The 26,110-nt window shown below is 51.3% G+C and overlaps 1 protein-coding gene across 6 annotated transcripts in view; it reads left to right on the top strand.

The window, feature by feature from the left end:
- Vgll4 (vestigial like family member 4) overlaps positions 1-26,110 on the top strand; it is a 109,387-nt gene extending 83,277 nt beyond the window's left edge. For 2 of the 6 annotated variants that reach the window (NM_001356371.1, NM_177683.3), the window contains 3 exons: positions 22,652-22,847; positions 23,852-23,975; positions 24,295-26,103. In NM_001356371.1, coding sequence (NP_001343300.1) covers positions 22,652-22,847; positions 23,852-23,975; positions 24,295-24,566 — 592 coding nt within the window. In that variant the 3' untranslated portion in view covers positions 24,567-26,103. Of the gene's footprint in view, positions 1-11,585; positions 11,693-14,348; positions 22,279-22,651; positions 22,848-23,851; positions 23,976-24,294 lie in introns of those variants that run through there. The other 4 variants (XM_006506014.3, XM_006506013.4, XM_006506010.2 and 1 more) reach the window with 4 other exon arrangements.

Here is a 26,110-nt window from a genome sequence, read left to right as displayed (position 1 = left end):
GATGCTCTCCTCCTGGGTGCCAGTCTGTGGAAAACCCCAATAAGAGTTTGGTGTATGACCTGGTCCCTTTTCGTGTTCTTGCGACTCCATCCATTCTTGCCCCTCCCCCATCAGTATGGTTTCAAGTATCCGTGCTGTTTGCATTGAGTTCTAGGTATTTCCCTCACCTCTGTTGACTTTATATTATCTTGTTTGTTTTTTGAGACAAGGTTTCTCTGTGTAGCCCTGGCTGTACTGGAACTCATTCTATAGACCAGGCTGGCCTCGAACTAAGAGATCCAACTGCCTCTGCCTCCCAAGTGCTGGGATTAAAGGCGTGCGCCACTATCCACCATCGATTTATTTTATCTTTAAGATGTTACCCTGCTTGCAGCAGAAACTGTCTTAGAAAGTACACCTGGGCGAAGTGTGGCTCTATCCCCTGTGAGCCACCAACCTTCCAAAAGCAAGTGTGAGTTCTCACTTCCCTTTTTCTTACACTGAGCCACACAGCTCATATGGGCATTGGCAACAGGTCACCGTGGCGACCCTTCACACCAGCTCCATGTTTGTGTTGGCAGCTGCATAGTGGTCCAGGCCCACACACTCCTGCATTCACTGGCTAGTCCCCTTGTGTCATTCCCAGCGCTTACAGAGTGATGCAGCCTGGGAGGCTGTGCATCTGCAGTGGTGCAAGCTTGCAATGCAGCTGTGCTGGGTCTCACTGGCTTTGGGGCTTGTCTGGGGCTGCGTGGCTGGTGAGCCCTGGGGAGGGTCCTTTGCTGACCAGGAAGCAAGGCTGCATTCGGCTGTCCATTTACAGCAGGATGTCCAGGTGAGCTGTTGAGTTAGCCTCCTGGGAGGGGGCAGGAGTATTTATAGAGAGCTTACCGAAGGCTAGTTTTGTATTAGACAACCAGAATATTCCACCTCAACAGTAGACGTGACCTCTTTTTCACCATAGATGAACTTCCCTCTATCCACCTCCCTGCCTTCCTGCCTGCTAGCTTATTTGAGGTGTGTGTTTTGTTTTGGTTTGTTTGTTTGTTTGTTTGTTTGTTTTAAAGAAACAGACATTGGGGGACTGAAGAGATGGCTCAGTGGTTAAGAGCACTGACTGCTCTTTCAGAGGTCTTGAGTTCAATTCCCAGCAACCACATACCACATGGTGGCTCACAACCATCTGTAATAGCATCTGATTCCTTCTTCTGGTGTGTACAAAGACAGAATACACATACATACATACATACATTCCTACATATCTATTCTAATGACGGGCACATGGCACACACTGAGTGACTTCTGTGTGCTTCTGTGTTGGGTTGTGGGACACCTCTACCCAGGTAGGCCTCAGGTGCAGTGGGATCCCATTTTGACCACTGGGATGTGTGTGAAATATCCACTCTAGCCTCTGAGCAGGCAAAGCCCAGGGGCTCCTGCTGAGGCCAACGCCTCGTTGAGCCCCTTGTCACCCCTGTGAGCTGCTGTCCTGGTGTGTTCTTGTGACCAGAGCTCGCACACTTTGTAGTCTGAGGGTCTTTTGTCTCTTTTTCTCTCTGCTTCCCTTGGGATCCACTGGGTGTTTACTCTTCTCTCCATGGGGTGAGTGGAGAACGTGTGAACCCCAAGCTGGGACCGTTGGTGTGAGAGAAGGTTGGAGAAAGCGTTTGAAGGACCCCGCGTCTAAGGGAGAAGCAGATCACTGGCAAGAATGGTGTTCGTGCTTCTCTGTGGGTTTGCTTAATGGGGCAGGGGAGCCGTGGCACCCTCTGCTTCGCAGAGCCATGGTTCTGACTGTCCCACATAGGCTCACTGTGTACCCTGACTTGTTCCCTGAGGCGACCCTGCTTCTTGTTTTCCTGAGTCCCTTTGGTCCCGTTGTGTGTGACCAACATTAAGACCGAGCTGAGCGGAGATTGAGCAGTTGGGCACATGTTGCTTCCTTAACTTTGCTCAACTGAGATTGGAAGTCAGGGAGCCTTCCCAGGGCAGCTTGTCGGCTGAGGTGTTCTGCAGAGGTTGTGGACATCCTGTCACTTAGCGTGAGGCCGCTGCTAGAGAGGGCTTCTCTGTGACAGCAGCCATTGAGTGCGCTGGGTACCAGCCGTGTGCCGAATCATGGGCATGACCTTGTGTCCTCTTGTTCTGGGACATCCATGTTCCTGCTCTCCCCCTTTTAAGACAGCAGCATGGGACCTCTGTAACCCTGTGAGGGTCCACCTCTGGAGCAGCGTGGGACCTCTGTAACCCTGTGAGGGTCCACCTCTGGAGTAGCATGGGACCTCTGTAACCCTGTGAGGGTCCACCTCTGGAGCAGCATGGGACCTCTGTAACCCTGTGAGGGTCCACCTCTGGAGCAGCATGGGACCTCTGTAACTCTATGAGGGTCCACCTCTGGCTGGTGATAGCCACGGCAGGCTTTCCCACCTTCCACCCCCAGCAGCTGCCTCACAGTGGCAGCTATGGCACATGCCTGAGTCTTAGCTCTGTCACGAGACTTTATTGTTGTACCTTTTGGACAGATTGACGTTTCAGGACAATCAAAATGTAATTGCTGGTACTTTGGGGTGGGGGTTACAGCTGCTCATGATGGCCCCACCCACAATGGCTGGCCCCTCCCATATCAGTCACTAATGAAGAACATGTCCTACAGGCTTGTGTAGAGTGTGATCTGGAGGCATTTTCTTAATTAATTAGGGTTCCCTCTTCTCAGATGGCTCTAGGGTGTGTCAAGTTGACATAAAACCAGCGCACACACACACACACACACACACACACACTTTTTTTTTTTTTTTTTTTTTTTTGAGGCAGAGTCTCTCCCTGAACCCGGAGCTCACCAGTCATCCCAGTATCCCTGGAGGTATTCTGGTGTTTAAGGAACTGTTTTACAGCCAAGATCTTAGTTCCCCTGAGCAGAAACTCAAAAATCAAGCTACTGCTAAGCTGGGATCTTCTTTCCTTCTTTCTGGCTTACACGTGATTGACTTGCCAGCAGAAATTAGAAGAGAGCCTATGTCTGTAAAGAAAAGCTTCTTGACAGAGCAGTGTGAGCTCGGAGCTGGCTTGCCTGCGGTTAACTGTGCCTTTCACACTTTAGTAAGAGCTGGGGAACTAGCCTGCGCTGTGCTGGACAGACAGCTGATTTTTAGCAGTGGCCTGGGTGGTTGTGGCCACACCTCCTGGGTTCTGTCGACAGCCTCTGCTAATGAAGTGTGGTACCTTTAAGTAAAGGTCACAGGCCTGACCTGGGCTGTGTGGGTTTCTTGTTTGTGAGGCTGGAGGCATTTTCTCATTTTCACAGTTGAGCTGAAAACAAAGGCCGCCTTATCCTTGCAGGGAGCTGCTCTCAGAGAGCTGACGTCAGCCTTTTCCTGGCCGGCCTCGCCTCTGCCTTAAGAGTCTCTGCAGAGAGCTGCTCAGGCAGGCCACCATCTTGCTCCTGGCATTTTTCTGGCTGAATAACGAATAACACATGAAATGAAGAAATGCCAAGGGTGTCAGGAGCCAGGGGACAGAACAAAAGCACTGTCAACCAAGTGCAATCCTGGCTGTGTGGGGACTCGCCAGCTTTGTGGCTGTAATCGGTCCTGGGGGTTACAGAAGTGGGTCAGAACTTTGGGGAAGGGAGGCTTACCAGGAGCGAGAGTGTGTGCAGGGTCGTGTTCTAAAGGGTCACACCGAAATCAGCAAAGCAGGAGTGACTGATGCGTTACATCAAAGATATTTATTCAAAATTAGAAGGTCCCCTGCCCAGGCCCCAAGGCGTTCAGCTGGGGACAGAGAGTGCAGCTGTTTGGACTACAGATGGTTAATCTGGGCATTGCCTAGTTCATAGAACTCTTCTTGCTGGAACACAAAGCCAGCCTGTCCTGAAATAAAGTGCTGTTCTCTTAGGTCTCTGAAAGATCCAACTGAGGAAAGAGGAAAGATAGAGACACTGCTGAGGGGTTGGCCAGGGTGTGGGTTGATGGCGCCTCCCCTCCTCCGAGATCTCCTACTCCCTACTCGCTGGGCCTCACTGCAGGAGGAGGCAGGAGCAGCTCTGGTGTTTACACTTGACCAGCACGGCACTTGTCTCTTGCTTTGCTGTGTTGTTCGGTCGAAACACTTTTTATTTTTATAATATCTCCCGAGCATACTCAAAGAGCTTAAAGCTGTCCTGGGGTCTGGTGACAGAGACAAGCCTGCCCACAGGAGGGTCTGAATTCTGGAGCCTCAGCTCCCTGGCTGGCAGAGAAGCCCGGCCTCTGCTGTTCCTGCTGATTGGCTTCTTGTTGCCTCCCTTGAGGAGTCCTAAGAGATGGCCCGAGGATGCCAGGCCCAGTGGTACATACCCTATGACCCAGCACGTGGGATGCTGAAACAGGGGATTGGAGAGTCCATGGCCAGGCTGGGCTACATAGCAGTGGTCTCCAGCAAAGGAAGGGAGGGTGGGAGCTCATGGATGGTCACAGGAACAGTTTCAGCACTGAGTGTCGTGGGAGTCCGTTGGCTCTCATTAGATCAGCAAGTCAGGGGCTCAGCCACTGCTGAGGTTGTCTGAGGAGCTGCTGGGTGTACATGGCGGAATGTCTATGCAAATTTCCAGGTTCTGGGTCAGACATAGTTTTCAGCCCAGAGTTTCTCCAAGGGAAAGAGCTCTGGGGCCTGTGGTAGTCTGGCTTGTGGTCCTTCACAATCCACGAGTTGAAGCCCCTCTCCTCCAGTGCGAAGGTCTTTGGAGTTCTTAAGGTTAGATGAGGTTAGGAGGTGAGCCCTGCTCATGTGGGGTTAATGCCCTGGGAAGAAGAGACCACAGTGCATTGTTCCTTCATTCTGTATGAGGATTCAGAGGAGGACAGCGAGCGTCTATGACTTGCCAGCGGTGGTACAGACGGGTCGTAGGCCTCCAGGGACTGTCGTTTAACGTGTTGTTTAGATCTGTTGTCGATTCACTGTGGAGCAAAACTTCTCTCAGAGATGTGGCCCGACATAACGAGCAGTTGATTTCAGAATTCCATTGTAAACTTTCAGACCCTCGAAGCTTAACTTGGAAAATGAAGTACCTGGTCAATTCCCCGATACAAGGCTATTGAGTGCCCCCCTTTAACAGAGGGAACTATCAGGGTGTCCACTGAGGGCCGAGAGATTGAGGAAGCTGGGCCAGGTTCCCCCTGATGCTCTGCCCACAAGGTGGCAGATTTGGGGGACACTTGTAATTCCATGTTGTGATGACTCCAGAAGGAATCTCTTTTGGCTGATCCTCCTATGACCCTTCTTTTTGTGTTCCCCTTTCTACCTTGGGAGCCACTCTTCCCAAGATTTTTCTTCCTTCTCCCTGTGCCCTTTAAAAAAAAAGACAGATTTTCGGATGCATCTCTGACTATTCTGGAACTCCCTATAAAGACCCAGGCTGGCTTCGAACTCACAGAGATCTGTCTACTTCTGTCTTCCAAGTGCTGGGATTTGTGTGTGCTACCATGCCCTGCTATCCAGAAACTTTAAGAGGGATTCTGTTGCTATGACAAAATACCTAAACCTGTTTAATTTACAATAAAAAGAAGTTTATATAGCTCACTGCTCCAGAGATGGAAGTCTTAAGATCTTTGGCTGCTTCTGGCGAGGTCTGTGTGCTGTGTCAGTGGAGTAGAGGAGCAGAGGAGGAAACAGAAGGCAGAGGCTCTTGAGAACTAATCCACTTTCCTGAGAGCTACTACAGCCTCTGGAGAAGGAGATGGAATCTTCTTCAGGGCACTCCCTCCCCACGCCACCACATCATATCCAGCTTTGGAGTCCAGCGACAGATAGCGTCTATGTGTGGCATTTATTGTTATCTCTGCTTCCAGGCTCCACCCTTCTCATTGACTGACCCTCTAAGTGATGTCATGCAAGCTGTGGCTTACATTGCCTCTATACATGGGAGAGTCTCATTGTTATGTATGATGAAGACCCACAGGTCACACAGATCTGCCTCCTTTTGCATGTACACATGTAGGAATTTCTCCATGTGACACTCCTCCATATTCATGGTTGATAAAGAGCTTTCTATTTACCTCAGAAATTACCTCCTGTCTCCTGGCCCCGTCTCCATGTTGTATTCACTGCCATGTTCTGCCGACTCTTTTCCATATAGGCATTGGCCTGGGTCACACTGTAGACCCCCTGCCCCCATGCAAACCTCCTTTCTGGGTCAGGTTTCTGAAGTATTAGCTCTGTGGCTCTTGGTCAGCTCTAGGAAATCGCTGTGCAGCCCTGAGTCTCTAGGCTGCAGTCTGCCTCAGGGCCTCACTTGTCTCCTGAGCCATTCAGAAGGCCCTCCTCCAGAGATGGCAAGTTAACAGTCTTCCTAGAACACGGTGTGCCTTTCTCTGCTCCTTCTGATGTTCATCTCTATCAGGGCTGGGCCTTGTTCAGTCAATAGCTCTATAGCCAGTGTAATGCCCAATAATCCTTGGGGGTAGGCCATTCTTGGAATAAGAATGGAACGGGGGAGGGGAGACACACACACACACACACACACACACACACACACACACCTTGAAGCTGTCTTCCTTTTGATGGAGTTAAATTTTAATCCCACCACTCAGAGGTAGAGGCAGGCAGATCTTTGTGAGTTCAAGGCCAGCCTGGTTTACATAGTTAGTTATGTACTGTCTTAGGTAGCATTGCCTAGGGTAACTCCTGTGTTCTGCAGCCATAATGCTCATTTCCAGGCTGGGACAGAGTCAACTACAACTGCCCTGTCCCCCCTCTTCCCTGCACCCCATCTTCCAGAACAGAAATCCCTGGGTCCCCTTGAACCTGTGGAGGCACCTCAGTCTGCATCATGGGCCTGCTTGGTCTCTTATCCTGGGTTACTGTGTGAATAAAATGCCTTTTTTTTTTTTCATCCTTCTATTTACGTTTCTTTTTTTTCTGCTACTGGCACCAGGCTGGGTAGGCGTGAGGTGTGTGGAAACCAAGGATGGTGTATGGCAGAGTGAAGAGTGCTGGTGTGGTTCAGGAGTTGCAGATCAGCAACACAGTCTGACATCTGAGATAAAAAAAGGGAAAGGGCTGTCTGTGTGGCTGGAGAGATGGCTTGGTTGTTAAGAGCACTGACTATTCCTCCAGAGGACCAGGGTTCAAGTCTCAGCGCCATGTGATATTCCCTTTCTGGCCTCCCTTCGTACCATACATACATATAGATATACATGGTTCATATATATACATGCATGTGTATGTACATACATGCAGGCAAGCACTCATACACATTATCTTTTTGCAATCTTAAAAAAAAAAAGGCTAGACAGACACTCTCATCTTGGGAAGACTAGCAGGTCTGTCCCCAGGTGTCCTTCACATTTGCCGCCAGCCCCTCCGTCAGGGCCCCACTTTCTAGCAGATTCACTGTGTTCATTTGCTTGAGTGGCAGGCAGCTCGGGACCAGTGCCAGGCACTGCTTACCCTCCCGCCCTCCTGCTTTGGGTCATGCTTGGTCATGTGTTTCTAGGCAGAGCTGTGAGCGGGGCAGATGAGAACTGGACCCTCCGAGCCACCAGGAGCTGCCCCTTCACTCCTGCCCCTCGGCGTGCCAAGCCAAGCTTGGCCGACAGGTCTTCCTCCAGAGCCTGTGTGCGAGACACCACTGGGTCTATCCATGGGCCGTATCTCCTTGACTACTGAATAAAAGCCACGGTCCTTGTGTGACCTTCAAGGATGGAGGCACCCGTTGCGACAAACTCCCTTCCCAGTAAGCACCTCCCTGGACTTTCACGGAAACGCCGTGGTTAAATTTTAAAAGAATTCATGGAAATCTCCACCGTCCCTCACTTCAGGCCAACTAAGCATGAGATGAGAGTTGTGGGCCTGTGTGACAAGCAGCTCTGACACAAGTCAGGGCCCCACTCCCCTTTGTGACCTTCACTATGGCGTCTTAATGCAGTTGTCTTCCGCTCTCACCCGGGCCAGATCTGGTGGTGCCATCCTTGAGGGCTCCTGGCAGAGAGCTCTCCATACATTCCACAGCCTCAGATTTAAGTCGGGTTGTTGTGGTTTGTCTATCCAGCATTTACCCTTCCCACTCATCCCCACGTCCCCCACGGTGACACTCTGTATTCTGGAAAGCATTTATCCCTTTGAGCAGGCTGCTGGTAACTGCCCCATGTCCCAGCACCTTTGTTTACTGTGCGTAGATAGTGATGGTCTGTCAGACCCTTCTTCACTGTCAGTGGCGCCTTCTACAGATTGCCTTGTCTGTCTCTGTGTAGTCTAAGTAGCCTAAGATTCACAGGGCTTCTGCCTCAGCCCCTTCCCCCACCCAAGGAGCTGAGTGACTCGTGCTTGGTTTTTTGTTTGTTTGTTTGTTTGTTTGTTTGTTTTAGCTCTCCAAAAAGGCTTGATCTTAAGTTTATTCATTTTTTTAAATCAATTTTTAAGGGCAGGATGCAGTTACAAACATGTTGCTTCGGAGATTTTTATATAGGAGAGCTGTTCTAGAAAAGGTTTGGTGGTAGGACCCAAGAATTGTCCTAGAGGGTCAGTGCCCACGAACTCTCCTGTTGAACCAATGGCGGGGGCTTCTTGTCCATCAACACCAGGGTGATACTTATCCCTATCAACCGACCCATTGTGAAGTAAGGATGTGGCTCTCCGCCTGCTTCTTGTTTTAGCTTCTCAACAGAGCCACTAGGGCTGCTGGGCACTTTGGTTTGCAGGTGCCTGAGAAGTCACTACAGAGTGCCAGGCCAGGCCGGGGAGAACAGAATTCAACACCCAGAGTGCAGTTCCTACTGAGTGTACACTCCCTTTACACCGCAGAGAAGCTGGGGACCCTCTGCATAATACAAAAGGATTTAGGGCTTGTGTGTGGCCACCATGTGGGGGAGGCTGAGCTTCAAAGGGGGCACAGGGGAAAACCAAAAAAAGAGAGGTCTTGAAGGAGGAGGCAGGTTTGGGGGCGCAATGCTGAGAGGCCAGGGTAAACTCAGCAGCTCACCTCTGTCCTAGGGGGGCTCGCTCACCTTTCCATAGCTTGACCAGTGCTCCAAAGGCCACCGTGTTCGGCCAGCTAGTTAGACAGTTTAACTTAAACAAGCAAACAAACTCCCAAAACAGTGCTTTTATTTATTCATGGCAAAGGTTTATTTCCTTCCTGACCCAATCAGAATTGCTTTCCTGTGGTCATCAGTTGCTTACTCATTGATAATTCATTTGAAGCTCAGGTTAATGCCCCCTCCCCCTTTCTTTGTCCCTGCCTTGCTGAAGATGGGACCTGGTTAGACAATCTGAGCTATAACCAACCCTCCGGTGGAGTCTGTAGACTGAAAGCTGGAAATGTGTGCATGTGTGTACTGGAGATTTTGAATTTCCAACAGCAGCAGCAGCACACTTGATAGGTAACTGATATGACGACGACGACTCCTCCTCCTCCTCCTCCTCCTCCTCCTCCTCCTCCTCCTCCTCCAGAGAAGAAACTGGCCTCAAATTCACTATGTTGTCAAGGGTGACTTCTGATCCTTCTGCCTTCATCTCCCTAGTGTTGGGGTCTGTGGATTGAGACCCCAACAGGCTTCATTCATGCTGGGCAAGTGTCTTACCACCTGAGCTATACCACCAGCCTTTGCATGGTCTCAGGACTTTGGGCTTGTTTGTCATATTTCTTTCGTGGGGCTATAATATGTAATTTGTGAGCATGCTCCCCAGTGCTGGGAGGGGGCAGGGACGGGGGCATTTCTTCCGAGATTCCCTCAGTCCTCCTCAACTTTCCTTTCTTTAGCGATTGCATCTGTGAGGGTTAGCATCCTCACTCAGAGCCCTGCAGCTCTCCAGGTGTGCCTGCTAGCCGTGTGTAGTCTGTGACTAACTGTCCAGCATGTTTGGTCTTCCGAAGTCTTCCAAGTATTTACAGTGTTTGTAAAAGAAAGACCTTTCAGGCTATGATAATAGCTCAGTTGGTAAATAGTACCTACTTTGCAAGCATTCGGACTTGCGTTCTTCCATCCCAGAACCACGTGAGAAAGCTGGTTGAGGGTGCTCACACTAGAACCCCGTGCTGAGACAGCAGTTCCCTGGAGCTCCCTGGCTGGTCAGCAGAGCCCGTGAAAAAGACACAGTCTTTAAAAAACAAAACAAAACAAAACAAAAAACCAAAAATAATAGCAGCAGCAGCAGCAAAAAAACAAGTCCAAGGTTGATGGTCTGAGGTGAACTGAACAGCATTGGAGCCTGACCTCTATGCTGGCATGCACACATGTCTCTCTCACACACACACACACACACACACACACACACACACACCTCCCCAACATGCAGAATGTTTTGTTTGGATGCGGCTGGATCACTTACTAGATCTTTTTCTTTAGCAGGAAAACCTTCCAAAAGTGTTGTAGAAAGGACTGAAGTGTGTTGAAGAACACCCACACCCCGTGGCTAGGACAGGGCCATTGTGACTGCTCAGGACACTCCTGTGACAGAATGAAGGAGCTTTATGTGCATGGGCCTCTGTGCTCTGTGTATCTGTGCTCGTCCTGATGGCTTCCACACTAGAGGTGGTGGGAGCTGGAGGGATTTAGCCCTGGGGAGAGAGGTGGGCTGTGACTGTGGAGTGGAGCTGAACAGGGCTCCTCACCCCTTGGAGAAGGGGTAGGTCTGCGTCCAAAGGCCTCCCTGGCTGTCGTCCCTCCCTCCCTCTCTCTTCCAGGACCTTTGCTGCTGAGCTGAACTGGGAGTGTGTGAGACTTGTCTCTTGTTGGGTATCCTTAGTAAACTCTGAAATCAAAAATGCAATTGTTTTTATTTAACCATTTTCCCAGATGTTCCCTTGGGCTTGATGGATGTAGCCTTTACTAGAAAGTCACACTCCTGAGACGCAGTGTTATGGACACGGTTGCTATAGACAGTGACAGTTGGCAGGTTTGGAAGACAGCCTTTGCATCTTTTCTTTTCTCTTCTTTTTTCTTTTTAAATGTGTTTTCCTCCCACAAGAACTGCTCTTTCATTGGTGCGGTCATCCTCGTGCTACAGGTCTGGTTTAGGAGAGCCTGCTTGATATAAATGCTGTTCTGTTGTGGTGTGAAAGGAGCCAGCAGGCCCATGCATGCTGCAAGGAAAATTAGGATCTGAAGGAACCAGGCAGGCAGGTGACTCCCCTAGAAATCAAGCCACTGGCCTGGGATAAGGTTCAGAAATCTGCAGATGGGAGCAGATAATGTCCTCACCGGGGCTAGCTGGGTCTCAGTGCTGGCCTCCAGCACTTGTAACAGAACAGCCTCTCAAGTGGGGTTTGTGAGAAGGGCAAGAGGACCAGAAAACCCACAGAAGCTGAACTGCAGGCCCGTCCCCTCCCTCCTGCCTCGCCCCTTCCTGCCAGCATTTCCTTTGGCCAAGTTGTAGAGTTTGCTAAAAGCCTGATGTTATGGAAGGTAGGGAAACAAAGAAAGAGGAAGTGACTCGCTGTAATTCTGACAGCAGATCTGTTTTCTCTGAAAATGGAACTGCAGCGATGCATGCAACGTTCTTGGCAGGCGGCACTCCGTAAATAACGCCTCCCAGGAGTTCCCAGCCTCTCCCAGGCCCGCAGGAAGCTTCCCCTGCAGCGAGGGGCAGGCGGCCCCGCACCTCACACCCTCCTCCCGGGGACTCTTATTCTGACGGGGTGCGCGCCCGCCTTGCCTGCCAAGTTTGTGAGGCCCCAGGCTTTCTTGTGGGAGGACGCTGGGCTGTCTTCATGCTCTTTGGCAATGATTAAAGTGAGGTTAGTACCAAAACCCCCTTTCATTTTATTCCCTTATCCTGCCGTTTTCAAAGCAGATGGCAGCGCTGTATTTTCAGCTGTAATTAATTTAAGCTGGGGGAGGCAGAACTGATGGGCGCAGCAGGGATGTTCCCTGGGTCCCTGTCTCCTGGCCACCCGCACCTTGTCCCAAGCTGAGCCATGCAATCACCAAATCTTCCTGCTAGGGCTAGGGGGCGGTCACAGAAGAGCAGTGTGGAGGTAGCTGGCAGGATTAAGGAGCACCCAGGTTCAGGTGAGGCTGTCACGTGAGGGGGGCAGATGCTGGGGGCCCCTGTTCCTTCTCAGCCCAGACGCCAGGCTTGTGCTTCTGCTCTCAAGTTTATTCGTAACAGAAGACAACGAGAAAAGCACTTGGCAGAGTCTAGAGTCTCTGACCTCAGCCGCTTTCCCCTGGACACACCACTCAGGCTCCCTTGTCGCTCATCATCAGCCAGCGACCTCTTGACCTCTCGGGTCTGATAGAAAATGCTTTTGTCCCAACTCTGAGGAACTTGCACCATTGCTCTACCAACTTCTACCCTCATCCACTCTGAGAGCTGCACCCCGGCCAGCTAAGCTGCGATCCTGCCTTGCCCCTGGGAGCCCGGGGAGGGACCTGCGGGTTAGAGTGCCCTTGTTGTAGGAGTGGTGCAGACACACTGAGGACTTGGTCCCGCCACATACTGCTGCCACACAAATGGTAGCTATTACTGTTAACATTTAGCCACCCTCTGAAGACTTGAAGCAATTGTTCCGGGCTCATAGTGAGAAATGGGAACCACAGTTATGTGGCTGTGAGTCTCCCAGAAGCTCACAGCTGATCGCAGCCACTGTCCCAGTCCGCACTGTCTTGTGTCCTGGTGGCAGGGAGGAGGGTGTGCGCTAACTTCTGTGGGGGCATGTTCACAGTGTTTGGTGAGCCTCCCACAATCCAGGAAGGCTGTTTTATGAAGGCTGATCAGTTCTGTGCTTGAGGGCTGGCCCTGAGCTCCAGCCAACCTTTCTTTGGTTTCTCTGTCATAGTAAGACGGGACAGGTGGTGAATGAGAGACCCAACCTGATAGGCTGCTGGTGATCTGTCAGAACTTCTAAGGACTGGGTGTTAGACTGAGATCCACACTGTGACCCAACAGCTCCTCTTCTGGGAATTTACACAGAATGATTGGAAGCAGAGCGTACTAGGTCCTGTTTGAACACCTAGACTCACAGTAGCTCTGTTCACATAGTCAAGACGTGGGAACAGCACAGGAGAATGCCCACTAATGAGTGGGTGGCTAAAAGCATGGGTCTCCGTGTTACAGTGGAATACATTCAGCCTTAAAGAGGCAGAAAATGCTAACACATACTACCACACATGGGTGAAACATGAGGATTCGCGGAGCAAAATAACCCAGAGTCAAAGCACTGCTGGTATGACAGGGCCTCTAGCATGGAGAACGGTTGGCTCATCATGAGGTAACATGGAGTGGCTGCTCCCTGGACTGGCTGGCCTGGGGTCTTAGTGCTTAGTAGGGACAACAGAGAACTCTTGGAGGTGGGCGGTGGTAAATGGTTTGTATAGTGTGTGAATGCACTTAGTGCTACTAGACAATGACCTTAACTATGGTATTGTAGGGGCTGGAGAGGTTTAAGCTCCGGCAGAGGGCCCGAGTTCAGTCCCCAGCACTCACGTGGTAGCTAACAATAACCTGTAGCTCCAGTTTTAGGGGATTCCATACCATCTTTTGCAGGCAAACACTTATTCACAAGAATTAAGGGAAAAAAATTAATGGTATTGTATCCCTTACCGTAACACAGAAATAAGCTGCAGGGCTATTTGGTTCAACCAAAGAGCACTTACAAGTGTCACGGGGAAGCAGTGTCTGGTGCTGAGGGAGGGAAAGCCAGCGGTCCAGTGCCGGATCCCCCCATGCACAGGTAAAGTCGGAGGGCTCCGGGGGCAGTGACTTCAGTTGAATGGGTTCTGAACGGGAACCACTGGAACCTGGCTCTTGGAAGCTCTTGTAGAGTGGACAGGTATGGGTTAATCCTCTGCATGGGTCTAGGGCAAATGTTACATCAGCTTCGAGCAGGAAGTCGGGTCCCATGCTATGGTTTCCCCTCTTCAGAGCTCCAAGGTAGCTCTAAAGATGACCATAACGGCCAGGGCATTGCTCAGATGTGATCAACCACCCAGGAAAGCAAAGTGTGCAGCTCGGGGAGGGAGAATTCTAGATGCTGACGAATGCTTACTGTAAGGGAGGTTGAAGCAAGAGAGTCTCAAATTGAAGGGCAGCTTCAGCTACATAGCAAGATCCTGAAGTGGCAGTCAGGAAGGGCACTTTTGAGACTGAGAGATGAAGTAGGCCTTTAAGTGATGATGGCCTCTGTGTTTATGGGGAGCTTCTAAGCTTGGAGGAGACCAGCCAGGTGGAGGTGGTGCACATCTTTAATCCCAGCACTTGGGAGGGAAAGGCAGGTAGATTTCTGAGTTCGAGGCCAGCTTGGTCTACAGAGTGAGTTCCAGGACAGCCAGGGCTACACAGAGAAACCCTGTCTTGAAAAGCCAGAAAAAAAAAGAAAAGAAAAGAAAGGAAAGTCTTGAGTCGTAACCAGCCTAACCAGTTGCTAGCATACTGGAGTGTTTCCAAGGACCAGGGTAACTCTCAAAAACCATCTTTGCTTAAAGTAATTTAAAGCTTATTGCTAAATTCCATAGATGTATTAAAAGAAAAAGAGTCCTTCTCTTCTCCAGTTTTTAGAGAGGTGGAGTTCGGCAAGGACAAGCCAGGTGCTTGGAGGCAATCACAGCCCTAAACACTGAGGGTCCGTGTGGTCCAGACGGGAGGCCTTGGGACCCTTCCTTTATTGGTAGTATAATATAGGAATCATGCTAAGTGTCAAAAGATCTCTTCTTGGGTGCATATCTAATTGCCAACAGTAGAATCTCAATACCTGAGGTTCATTGAGCTCGCTCTATGGTGTGTTAATGGCTGAGCTTTTGTTGCTGTTATTCTTCGTTGTAGTTTGTAATTTCTAAGGTCAGTCAGGGTTATAGGTGACCTGAGAAGAAAAACCTCCTTTCTAGGTTTTTTTTCCTTTTTAAAGATTTATTTTATAAATGTGTGTACACTACTATTTCTGTCTTCAGACACACCAGAAGATCCCATTACAGATGACTGTGAGCCACCATGTGGTTGCCGGGAATTGAACTCAGGACCTCTGGAAGAACAGTCAGTGCTCTTATCCACTGAGCCATCTCTCCAGCCCTCCTTTCTGGTTTTTATTCAGTATTGAATCAATGTGTGAAAGAGACCCCACAGAGTAATTTGAGACCCGTTACCCCCAGCCACAGACTGCTAGCACTCCTGTGCAGGACGTGGGTGTGCAGCCATGTGGACTACACATGTATGTGGGATGCAGGGTGTCTGCCCCAGAGCAAGTCTCAGGAAGAGCTGAATAAAAAGGAAGGTTCGTATGCCCTCACCTTTCTTTTTAGAGTGTTACTTTTAATTTATATGTGGGTGTTTGGTGTGTATAGTGCCCACAGAGGCCAGAAGAGGGCGTCAGAGTCTCTGGAACTAGAGTTACAGATGGCTGTGAGCTGCCATGTTAGTGCTGGGAATTGAGACCCAGATGTCTTCACCTTCTTATGGGACCCGGGCACAGAGCACTGCAGGCCTGGGCTAATCCTCATGCTGCTCTTGTCCCTACCTATATCACGTGTCCTGATCTCCCGTTCAGAGACTACCACTATGCTGAAGGAGCCAGGCCTTCCCCGTGCTCGGGCCCCCTGGCTGACTCCTCTGCAGTGATGGCCAGTGCCAGGTGCTGCTGTGGGGCGACTGGTTAGTGGAGTGTGCAGTACTGCTGATGGACTGGTGTTTGAACCCTGGTAAGGCTGACAGGGGAAGACTTTTCTGGTAGCTGGGAGGGATAAAGTTCCCGGGTTTTTCCAAAAGGGAGACGTGGCATAGAGACGCGGTCTCTGGCGGCACCTGCCACCCATTTGAAGGCAGGCTTTCTGCTGAAGCGTTTCTGTTCTGAGTGGCTCGTCTAAGGAACGAAGTCACATCCCAGCGGCCATCTGTGCGGCCATCTCTGTGGCTGCTGCACGCGTGTGTGTGCGCCCACCGCAAACCTTGGGTAGGGTGAAGCTTCTGATGTTCCCACCCAAAGCGATGTGCTGCAAACGCGCCGAGGAGAAACTAGAAGTGAGCCTTCCTAAGATTTAGCTCGAAGCTCGGAAAGACCTTGTAGCAGTGGCACAGCAGTGGGGAATGTGGCTGTCTCCAGACCTCTCCTCTCTGTGGATGTGTCATGGTAGATCATCTTCCTAGAGTTCCTCCTGGAACCCTGATGGAGGCGCTACCCTGTCTGCCCAGCCTTATGAGCCCCTTTGGTGCTGAGTACCCCCAAGAATAGGTTTGCTCTTTGAAAGCCAGTTCATTCACACAACTGCCTCTTCAAGACACCGGCTGGTCCTACTCTGGTTGCCTCCCTCCCTCTTAGTGGCTGGAGGGACTGTCTCTCCCCTCCCGGTCAGCCATGACCTTCCTAAATGTTGGGAGCTTTGGAGCTGCATACTCTACGGGAAGCTGAGGGTGGGAGATGGAGGCAGAGGGAAGGTGGGCTTCCAGGTAGGTCTGCAGGGAACTGGTGCTGCATGTCCGTTCCCAGCCTCTTCCTTCACCTTATTCTTCAGTCTTCATCCCAATAGTCCAGAGCCCCCCCCAAAGCGGAACAGTATCAAGGCCAGCCCAGCAGTCCCTGTCGCTGGGTGGAGAGGGAGTGGTCTAGAGATTTCTGCCCATGGCAGATGGGGCAGCTGGATTTCGGCAGGAAGAGCCTGATGCTTTCCGTCCCTCTCTAGTTTGAGGGCTGCCTAATGCCAAAAACATGATAGTGGTTGTACTTTTTAGTATCATTCATTGAGAGACTGCATAATGACGAAAACAGCTGTGCACCCAGGAGCAGCAGGGATCTTAAATGAACATTTATTAATCTCAGCAGCATCTCCATTCATTAGCATCTGAGTGTGCATGTGTGCAGCACATGATCTGCGAGCTCTGTAAACTGTGCTTGGAATGCACATGGGTTCTTGGCCCATTTGTGTGCAGTCCCTGGGGGCTTGTGGCCACAGGTGGACCAGTTCTTGCTTGGCTAACATGGGGAGAGCATGGTGTTCCACCCCCCAGTCTCATGGCAGACCTGATTCTCAGGCTTCCGTTTCTTTCTGTTGTCTCAGCTAATGATGTAAAACACATGCAGACAGTTCTGGTCTGGGGAAACTGGGGCTGGAGGCAGAGTGGAGCCCTGAGTATGAGGCCCAGCCCAGGGAAGCTGGGAGAGCTTGGCCTGTGAGAGGGACTGCGCCTCTGTGACACAGAGCCAGAGCCACCGTGGAGTCACCTGGTTATTTCACATCTTTTTCGTACAAGGGGTGTGTGGCTTTTGGGCAACATGGGGGAAAGGAACTATTCCGGGACTGTCCCATGGTTTGCACTGGGAGGAGGGTGAGCATGAGACTGCCTCAGCGGGGCAGTATGCTGCGCCTTCCGAGAGGAGGGCTTGTAAGAGCTCTGCCCTGCTGTCACCATGACAGGAGGAAGTCTCTGTATGGTGCTACAGACAGGTCTCTAAAATCGAATGGAATTTCTTCTCGTCCTCAGTTGAGGCTTGGACTTCAGCTTCCAGGAGCTTTACCTGAGTGCTGCAGCCCTGTGGCTGTTGGTCACAGCTCCTAGGTGTCCTTGCCTGTTACCTCGATCTCACAGGATGCAGGTGACAGCTGAGCTGCTGGAGGGGTCAGAGGAGCAGGGTGGTGGAGGAGGGGACATCATGACACAGCTAGGCTCCTCTCCACTCAGTCATAGAGACAAGTGACCCGGTCCTCATCAGAAGGGTGGCAGGGGTAGGTAGCTCAGGCTGCTTGACCCAGCAGCCCTGCACTGTTGCCTGCCCGTTCTGGGACTTGGGCAGATCTGTCCCTCCTCTACACCCCCGCCCCCATGGTTTAGCACTGTGGAAAAAGTGGGGGGCAGTGCTCCCCAGGCGAGGGCATCCCTTCCAGTGCCATCCAGAGTTGCTGAGCCAAAGGTCAGATGAGAGCCAGCACCAAGGCATTCAGCCCCTCTCTATGCAGGTAGTGAGTGGCTCACTGGCGTCTGGAGAGGCCAGGCCCAGGGCCATGTGCTCCTCAACCTCACTGACTGGCCTTGGTCTCCTGGCTTCATACAGCAGGCCTTGGCTCAGTGCACAGCAGTGTTCCCTGAGGGCCAGTGAGGCCTATGGTCCTTGCTGTTATAGGACGCCAGAGCGATGCTTCCCGACCTTCGGGTCACACACCAGGTATTTACATTATACTTCACAACAAGCAAAAGTACAGCTATGAAGTAACAACAAAACAGTGTTATGGCTGGGGGTCACTGCAACATGAGGAACTGCATTAAAGGGTCACAGTGATAGCAACGTGACAGCCTCCGCTCTAAACCTTTAAGATGCTTTTGCATTAATTATAAGTCAGTCAGCAGAAAGCATCACTGTCGAGAATTTCTAGAGATTTATAAGCAATGGAGTTGCAGGGGCGGTGGCAAGGCAGTGCAAAGTCAGGACTGTGAGCCCGAGAAGCTGGCCATTGTCCCTAAGGGCAGGTGCATCCCGAGGAATGAGCCCGTAGGTGACTTCACTGTGGCACCTCCTCAGGACACTGGGCTTGCAAGGCAAGTAAGCTTTTACCCTCTGAGTCATCTTGCTGGCTCCAAAATTTTTAATTTTACAATTTTTGAGCTTTATAACAATTAGCACAAAATTATTATACAGCTGGACCAAAAAAATGTTTTTTCTTTATAAGCTTAAAAACTTTTATGACTTTTTTGTTAAAACTAAGGCACAAACACATTAGTAGAGGCTAGCCCAGCATCTGGCTCCCCACAAGCACTGGTTTCTAGCCCTTTTATCTGACATGCTGAACTGGACTACACAGCGGCTCCAGGCTTCTTTTCTTGTAGATAGAACTATTGAAGGCTGCCCATGGTGCCTTTATTGTCCCCACAGACCTATGACCTCTCAAGGTGATAGCGCTTTCTGGAGCCTTCCCTTAAGTCCCTATCTGAGGCTGCTTTGCAGCATATGTATTGGCATACTTCAGAATAGTCAGGAGTATGGGCAAATCATAAGCCAGGTGTCATGACACTCTGAGGACCATTCAAGATAGCTTTCTTCAGCTGGCTTTGGTGCACACCTTTTATCCCAACACTGGGAAGGTAGAGGCAGGCTGATCTCTGAGTTCAAGGCTATCTCCATAGAGTGGTTTCTTCTAAGGGAGGCTTTCTTATTGACACCCCCCCCGTCTCAGCACCATCTTCCCATTGAGTGCCTGTTATCTTATCCACCCTCCAGTGGCATTGAGTTGTGGCTCTGGTGACCTCATCTTATTAGTTCTGGTCACATATAATATCTATCTGTGACAGAGATTAAAGGCAATTCACAGGAGAAAGTCAAATGCCTTGTTGAGAGATGTATAGAAACAGTTCTCTACACCATGGGCAAAGGGAAGCTTTTAGAGACAGTGAGCTGTGCGCTGGCGTCCTTGACTGAACGAGCGTGGTAACTTCAGACTGTGCCAGGCCCCTCTGAAGCTCTTCCCACTGTGGAGTCCATCATGGTAAGGTCTGAACTCTCAGCAAGGATGGAAAAGCCACTGTCGTGAAGAGCATGGGCCATCTTCCCCCTGGGTTCTGCTGCAGCTGGAGGCTTCCCAGCCGGGACAGGCCTTAGCTTCCTGTGAGAGAACATGAGGTGTGTGTCGGTTGGGTAGTTCCTTGGAGTTGAGTTTTAAAATTGCACTGAGCAGAAGGTGAGAGAGCAGCATCTTTGTGGGCAGGGGATAGATGTGTCAGGCAACTTCATGGTGCCCGTGCTTGGCTTTGAGGTAGAGGTAGTGACATGGCTTTCTTCCTGATTGTCAAGGGATGGGAAGCTAGGGTTGGGGGCACAGAGGATATGGTGTGCACCACCATGTTTCCACTAATGTCACGATTTCTGGGCAAAGCAGGTGGCCTCTAGGTTGGTCATGGTTTTGGGAAGGTCTAAAGGCTTAGCTTCTATCCCCACGACTATTAGTGCTTGTCTGTGGGAAGGCTTGGGACTGTCATCCAGGTTCCCAGGGCACAGTGCAGTGACGACAGCACAGATTAGCATCAGGAAGGCTCACTCTATCACCTCCAGGATATCCTGTGTGTTGTGGGAAGCTGAGGCTGGGTGGGTCCTTCCTAACTCTTCTGCCCTGCCAATGTACCATGATTCCGGAGGCTGAGCAAGATTCCTGAGGCTAGCCTTCCAGTCTGTAGCTGAGCAAGATGATGCATGAGGCTAGCCTTCCAGTCTGTACCTGGGTAAAGGCCAGACACTTGTTTTACCACCATGTTTTCTTTGGAATTGTACTTCCTGGGATCTAGTCTGTTTTTCCCAAATTCTATTGACATTTTGTCTTCAGAGCTCAGAGAGTGGTTGGGAGCACATGGTGACTGTCCCCAGAAAACCCTGCATTGGATGAGTGTGGTGGTCTCTGTCTCCCTATCCACCTTTTATTTCTCTCAAGAAGTGCCAACCTATAGGCAAGGTTGTGTGTCCTAGGCAGCCCTGAAAGCCCTCTAGGCTCCTCCAGCAGGGCTAGCGTTGGGTTTTTCCACCAACTTGGTCTTTAAGGAGCTGCAGGATGTGTGTGGTTTGGGTTAGCGTCCTGACAGCACAGGACACACTGGGCTGTGATTCATTCAAGGGGGAGGGACATGGAAAACAATGTCTGTCTTTAAGCTCCAGGAACCAGGAAAATGAGCTGGAAATAAAGTGATGTGTAATTTTACTAAAATTAACTAGCACATTCCCAGGCTTGCTCTGTGTTTCGTGGTATTTTGTATGATGTTCCATGCCCAGTGCCAGTTGACTGATTTCCTAGGCATGGTCCTGGAGGCCCCCTCTTGGTACCACCTAATTCTGGTCTCTCTGTGCATCTCATCACTGAGGTTGGTGCTTGCCCACGTGAAATGCTGTGGGGATGGAAGGTGGGAGGTGATAAGGACCTGAAGGTTAAAGGGACAAGTGATATTTGCCTGCCTGAGTCTTCTTTCCATCTATAGGGTCTTCCTCAGATCCCCCCACCCCCAGCCCTCCTTGTGTTGGGTTCTTCTGCACCCATTTCCTGCCACAGGGTCTTCTGGGAACCATGATGCTCCCTGGGAGTGTAGAATCGTGTGAAGGCTGTGGATGCACTGTGGTCCACGGGCCAACCCTGGTTCCCCATGAGTCTGCCCACCCCTAGTTTTGTACTCTGATATCTTCCTTTCCCTGTGCAGATGGTCTGCAGCTCAGGGCAGGCAGGATTCCATCTCGCCAGTGGTTTCAGTGCTAGTGTAGGACAGGCAGAGGTGACCAGCAGTGGTGTGGTGGCTTGTGCCTTGAGGGTTGCACTGGAATTCAGGGAAGGACAATATGGCTGCAGCTTCCCTGAGGACTGGCAGGTGGTTATGAATGCTTTGTGGCAAGAGCCAGAGGTGAGCGTGGACAGGCAGTCAGGAACAGTAGATAGAAAGGTGTTGGCTGCTGACATGTGCTCTCTGTAAGGTCAGATTTGCTCTGAGATGAACACAGGGAAGCCACGGAACGATGGGGCTCAGTGGGTGTGGCAGTGTAGTTTTACAACAGTGAGGAAAAGGGATACTGGGTACCCAGGAAGTGCTATGTTACTGCTCACAATTGAAAGTTAAGTGGTGGGCTGGTGAGATGGCTCAGTGGGTAAGAGCACCCGACTACTCTTCCGAAGGTCCAGAGTTCAAATCCCAGCAACCACATGGTGGCTCATAACCATCCCTAACGAGATCTGACTCCCTCTTCTGGAGTGTCTGAAGACAGCTACAGTGTACTTACATATAATCAATAAAATAAATCTTTAAAAAAAAAAAAAAAAAAAAAAAAAAGAAAGTTAAGTGGTCACTAATAAAAGGTGTGGCTGTCACGTGTGTGGTATGACCTTTGGTGGTGTTGCATTTGGCTGGCCCAGCAGGCAGGCATGGCTGCCTTTTGCCCATAGGCACATGACCTGCTTCCCTGATGGCAAAGAACAGGCCAAGCAGGGGCTTAGAGAATAACCTAGAACGTCCAGAAGTCTTGGGAACCATCTTCCACTTTCCTTTCAATTTTAAAGTTGAACAACTCAGCTCTGGCAGTTAGAGGGACAGACTCGAAGGGATTCTAGAATCCCCAAGGGGTTCTAGAATAAGTGGCTGGAGGGAGGACAGAGCTGAGCTTGGAACACCTTGTGTTAGCTGGGCCTTGCGGGCTCTCACGCCATAGCTGTATTGACACTCTCCACAGGCCCGTGTAGCGGCGGCAGCATTGAGCAGCTGGCCTGTGGTCCATGGGGCATTTGCCACATTCAGTGCCGGCATGCACAGCTCCAGGGAGCTGCTGTCCTCTGCTTGTCTGATGCTGTGGCTTCTGGGTACAAGTGCTGCCCACTGGCTGCCATCTTACACACCGAGAAGCAGAGCCATCACACTGGTCATCAGTGTCCTCTCTGGACAGAGGTAGAAATGGCCTCTGCTGCTTAGGAGCAAACATCACTGTGGTCCCTCTCCAGAGCTGGCTTATAGGATTGCACCATTTCTCTGGGTCATTCCCACCCTTCAATGACCAACTGTGCCCAAGCTGACCATGAAGTAGATCTCGTGTGTAGGCAGGCAGCAGCATCTGCCTGCAGGAAAGGAGGGAGGCCACAAAGCCAGCTTCGCCCGCAGGTGCCTCTCCTATACTCAGGGCGTGGTTCCTCAACTCACCTGTTGGTCCTGCCCTTAGCGTTAGTGTAGGAATGTCATGGAAACACCTAGGAGAAAGCACATGGCTCCTCCCCAGGGCCCCCTTTGCCCGTCACCCCCCTCTGAGCATGACCCTGTCTTTCAGGAATAAGACTGTCAACGGAGACTGCCGCAGAGATCCCCGGGAGCGGAGCCGCAGTCCCATTGAACGGGCTGCAGCCCCCGCCGTGAGCTTGCATGGTGGCCACCTGTACGCATCTCTCCCCAGCCTCATGGAGCAGCCTCTTGCCCTGACTAAGAACAGCAGTGACACAGGCAGGTCAGCTGTGGAGCGGCAGCAGGTATGTATATGTCATCTGGAGGTGGCCATATCAGGCTGGATGTTGGGGACTAAGAGCTCCATGGAGAACCCCGAGCAGAAGTCCTGAAGTGAGGGGATGTTGGTACCCTCACTCCTTTGGCTTCCTCTCTGCACAGTGCAGGGTTGATCTGGATGAGTGCCTGGCCCTGGCTTGGATGCCCATCTTCCCTGGCACTGTGTTCCTCGGGGTCAGTGTAGCAATCCTCTTGAGAGGCCGGCCCTTCCCCCATATGATTTCATAAGGCCTAAGTTAAATGTCAGAGCGTTGCTGGGGGCTTGGGTCCTATAAAGTTAGTGGTCATAAACCTGTGAGTAAGGCAGGCCATTGTTGTTATTGCTATTACTTCTACTAGAGGAAAATGAAATTAATGCTATTTAAAAAACAAGGCCAGGCCTAATAGTATAGGCATATAATCTCAGGTACTTGGAAGGCTGAGGCAGGAGGATTACAAGTTTGAGGCAACTTCATAAGGCCTTGACTTACAAAGAGCAAGATAGGTAGAGGGAGACTGAGGACATGGGCACTTGCCTAGTGTGCGAGGCTTCAGCCCCACATAAAAAGCCCCAGAGACAACAAAAGGGTAAGGTTTCTAACAAAGACTGTAGTAAGAGACTTTAAAAGCACACAGGCAGCATGAGAGGGAGGGGTGGGGTGGAGTGTTTCTGTGGGGTGGAGTGTTTCTGTCCCCTGTGTGACCCTTGATGGACTCTGAGCCTCTGGGCCTGTGATTCCTAGGTTTCTGGTCAGTGTTTGTACACACTAACAGGGGAGGGTGGGGCCTGGCCATTAGGAGATGCTGTGTGTTGGGGCTCACCTGCAGGTGCTGGAGAAGGGGACCCCACCCCAGTCTAGTCTCCCCCTCTCGACCTGCTGTTGTGTAGCACAGAGGGCCCGAGGAACAGGGAAGGTCCCTGGCCTGAGAGCTGGGCTCGCTGGCAGCTCCGCTCAGTAGATGAGGAGTTGACCTGTTCTCCCTCCCACAGAACCGGCCCTCTGTGATTACCTGTGCATCCGCGGGTGCCCGCAACTGCAACCTCTCTCACTGTCCCATCGCACACAGTGGCTGTTCTGCGCCTGGGTCTGCCAGCTACCGGAGACCACCCAGTGGTAAGTTTTCCCCCATAGCCTGAGACATGTGGGAACCCTGGATTAAGCTATAGGCTGTAACCTCTCTTCCTAAAATTTACTTAGTGGTGAGTTTTAAAACACTGTTTTAGAGCACGTGTGCACCTTGAGTTGGCCATGATTCAGGAGGCATAGAGAAAAGGACCTCTGTCCCTGGCCCCTCTGGGCTCCAGGATCCACCATTGTTATTTAGTGCCACAGAGACTCTTGGGCTTTACCCTTTAATGGTGTGGTTAAGTATCACTGACTGGGTCCCGGACCCACTGATGCAGCTATCTGTCCTCTGTCCCCTCCTTTGCAGCAACTGCCACCTGTGACCCTGTGGTGGAAGAGCACTTCCGTCGGAGCCTGGGCAAGAACTACAAGGAGCCAGAGCCGGCGCCTAACTCGGTGTCCATCACTGGCTCAGTGGATGACCACTTTGCCAAAGCACTAGGTGACACATGGCTTCAGATCAAAGCAGCCAAGGACAGCGCATCCAGCAGCCCGGAGTCAGCCTCACGCAGGGGCCAGCCAGCCAGCCCCACTGCCCACATGGTCAGCCATAGTCACTCCCCCTCTGTGGTCTCCTGAAGGGGGAACCACCCTTCGACCACACAGGAATCTGCATGGTTTGCCTGAGCTTTGAACAGTCAGTGCTTAAAAAAACAGAAAGAAAAAAAAAATCCTGGGGGGAGGGTGGGTGGGTGGTTTATTCGCAAAACCATGTTGTCTGGACTTCTGTTCTGCTCTGTTTTATACTTGCTTGGTGTTCATACAAGGGGCCTCAGTGTGGCAACAGAACAGCACGGAGCATTAAGTCCAGCAGAGCATCCTTGCTCCCTGCCCCGGTTACCAAAGAAACCTCTGCAGGTCTGCCACCTGGCAGCCGGGACCCTGCCGCCCTTTCTCAGTCACAAGCCATGACGACATGGGGATCCGGACGCTTTGTGCTCTTAGCTTCTGTGGCCGGGTATGCACAGCTTGGCTTCCACCTGAGCCTGGCTCAGTCTGCATTTGCATGTGTCTGCCTGAAGACAACTGTCCTGATTTGCACTACGGAGGGCAGAGCTGCCTGCTGGGCAGCTGTCTGAGATGCCAGTACTGAGGGCAAACTGCTAGGGAATACTTCTGACCATGTGTGCTTGCATTGTTGCTGAACTTAGAGGGTCTCTAGCAGGTTCTAGGTCTTTCTCTAGGCTTGAGGTGCTCACAGCTGGACTGCAGACTCCCCCTGACCATGGGCATTTCCCTTCTCTGAGCACTGCAGTCTGTGAGGCCGGGGACAAGGCTGGAGGACTCCGTAGTGCTTCTGACATGGTGCATGTCTCAAAAGAAAAAAAAATAGCTGGTTTCTATTGACTAAGCCCAGACTGTAGCACTGCCTGGCTTCTTGTCTGGCCTCTTGTCAGCATTAGCCTGCGTCATCAGTTTCAGCCCTGATACATTCACTGCTGGTACAGCTGTGCTTCTGGGATGAGTCAACGCTCACTTTACTCCAGAGAGGAGCGCACAGCCAGTGGGTGTGGCAGGCTGGGGAAGCCCATTGCTGCTCATTTTCTGCATCCTGGGCTGGGGACTTGGAGTTCATGTCTTTAGGCTCCTTGATACACAGACTGCTCCTTTCCAACTCCTGGCCAAACATCCGGTGCCTGACAGCCTGCAGCGTGGGGCTGCGTGCATGTCCTCCTATGCTGGGGCCAAGGCTGTACACATTCCTCTGACTATACAGTTATTCCTGCACTATTAATAGCTACTAACTAGACATTAGGAGCCAGCAGGACAGACACGGCTAGGGATGCCCGACAGCTGCTGTTTCTCCCAGCCTTGAGTGTTTCTGTCCCCTGGCCTGGCCCACCTGAGGGCATCACCTGGCTAGGAGCTCCTCCCCCACAAGGCATTATGGACTCCTGCACAGGGAATCATGGGGCTGACTTTTAGTAGGAGGAAACAGGTTAGCTGTCGAACTTGGGAAACCTGCACGGGTGGGAAGGTGGGGACTGATCCTCGTGGTCACAGGGTGGCTACTGGCCTTTACAAACATGGACAGCCCTCCTCCTGCCCCGCACAAGGTTCACCCACTCTCCTGGGCTTCCAAGCTTGGCATTCAGGCCCCTATATTTTCTGTAGGAAAAAAA

This window comes from Mus musculus, chromosome 6, assembly GCF_000001635.26.
Source record: "Mus musculus strain C57BL/6J chromosome 6, GRCm38.p6 C57BL/6J".
Taxonomy (NCBI): Eukaryota; Metazoa; Chordata; class Mammalia; order Rodentia; family Muridae; genus Mus; species Mus musculus.
This window is presented reverse-complemented; position numbering and strand designations above follow the sequence as displayed.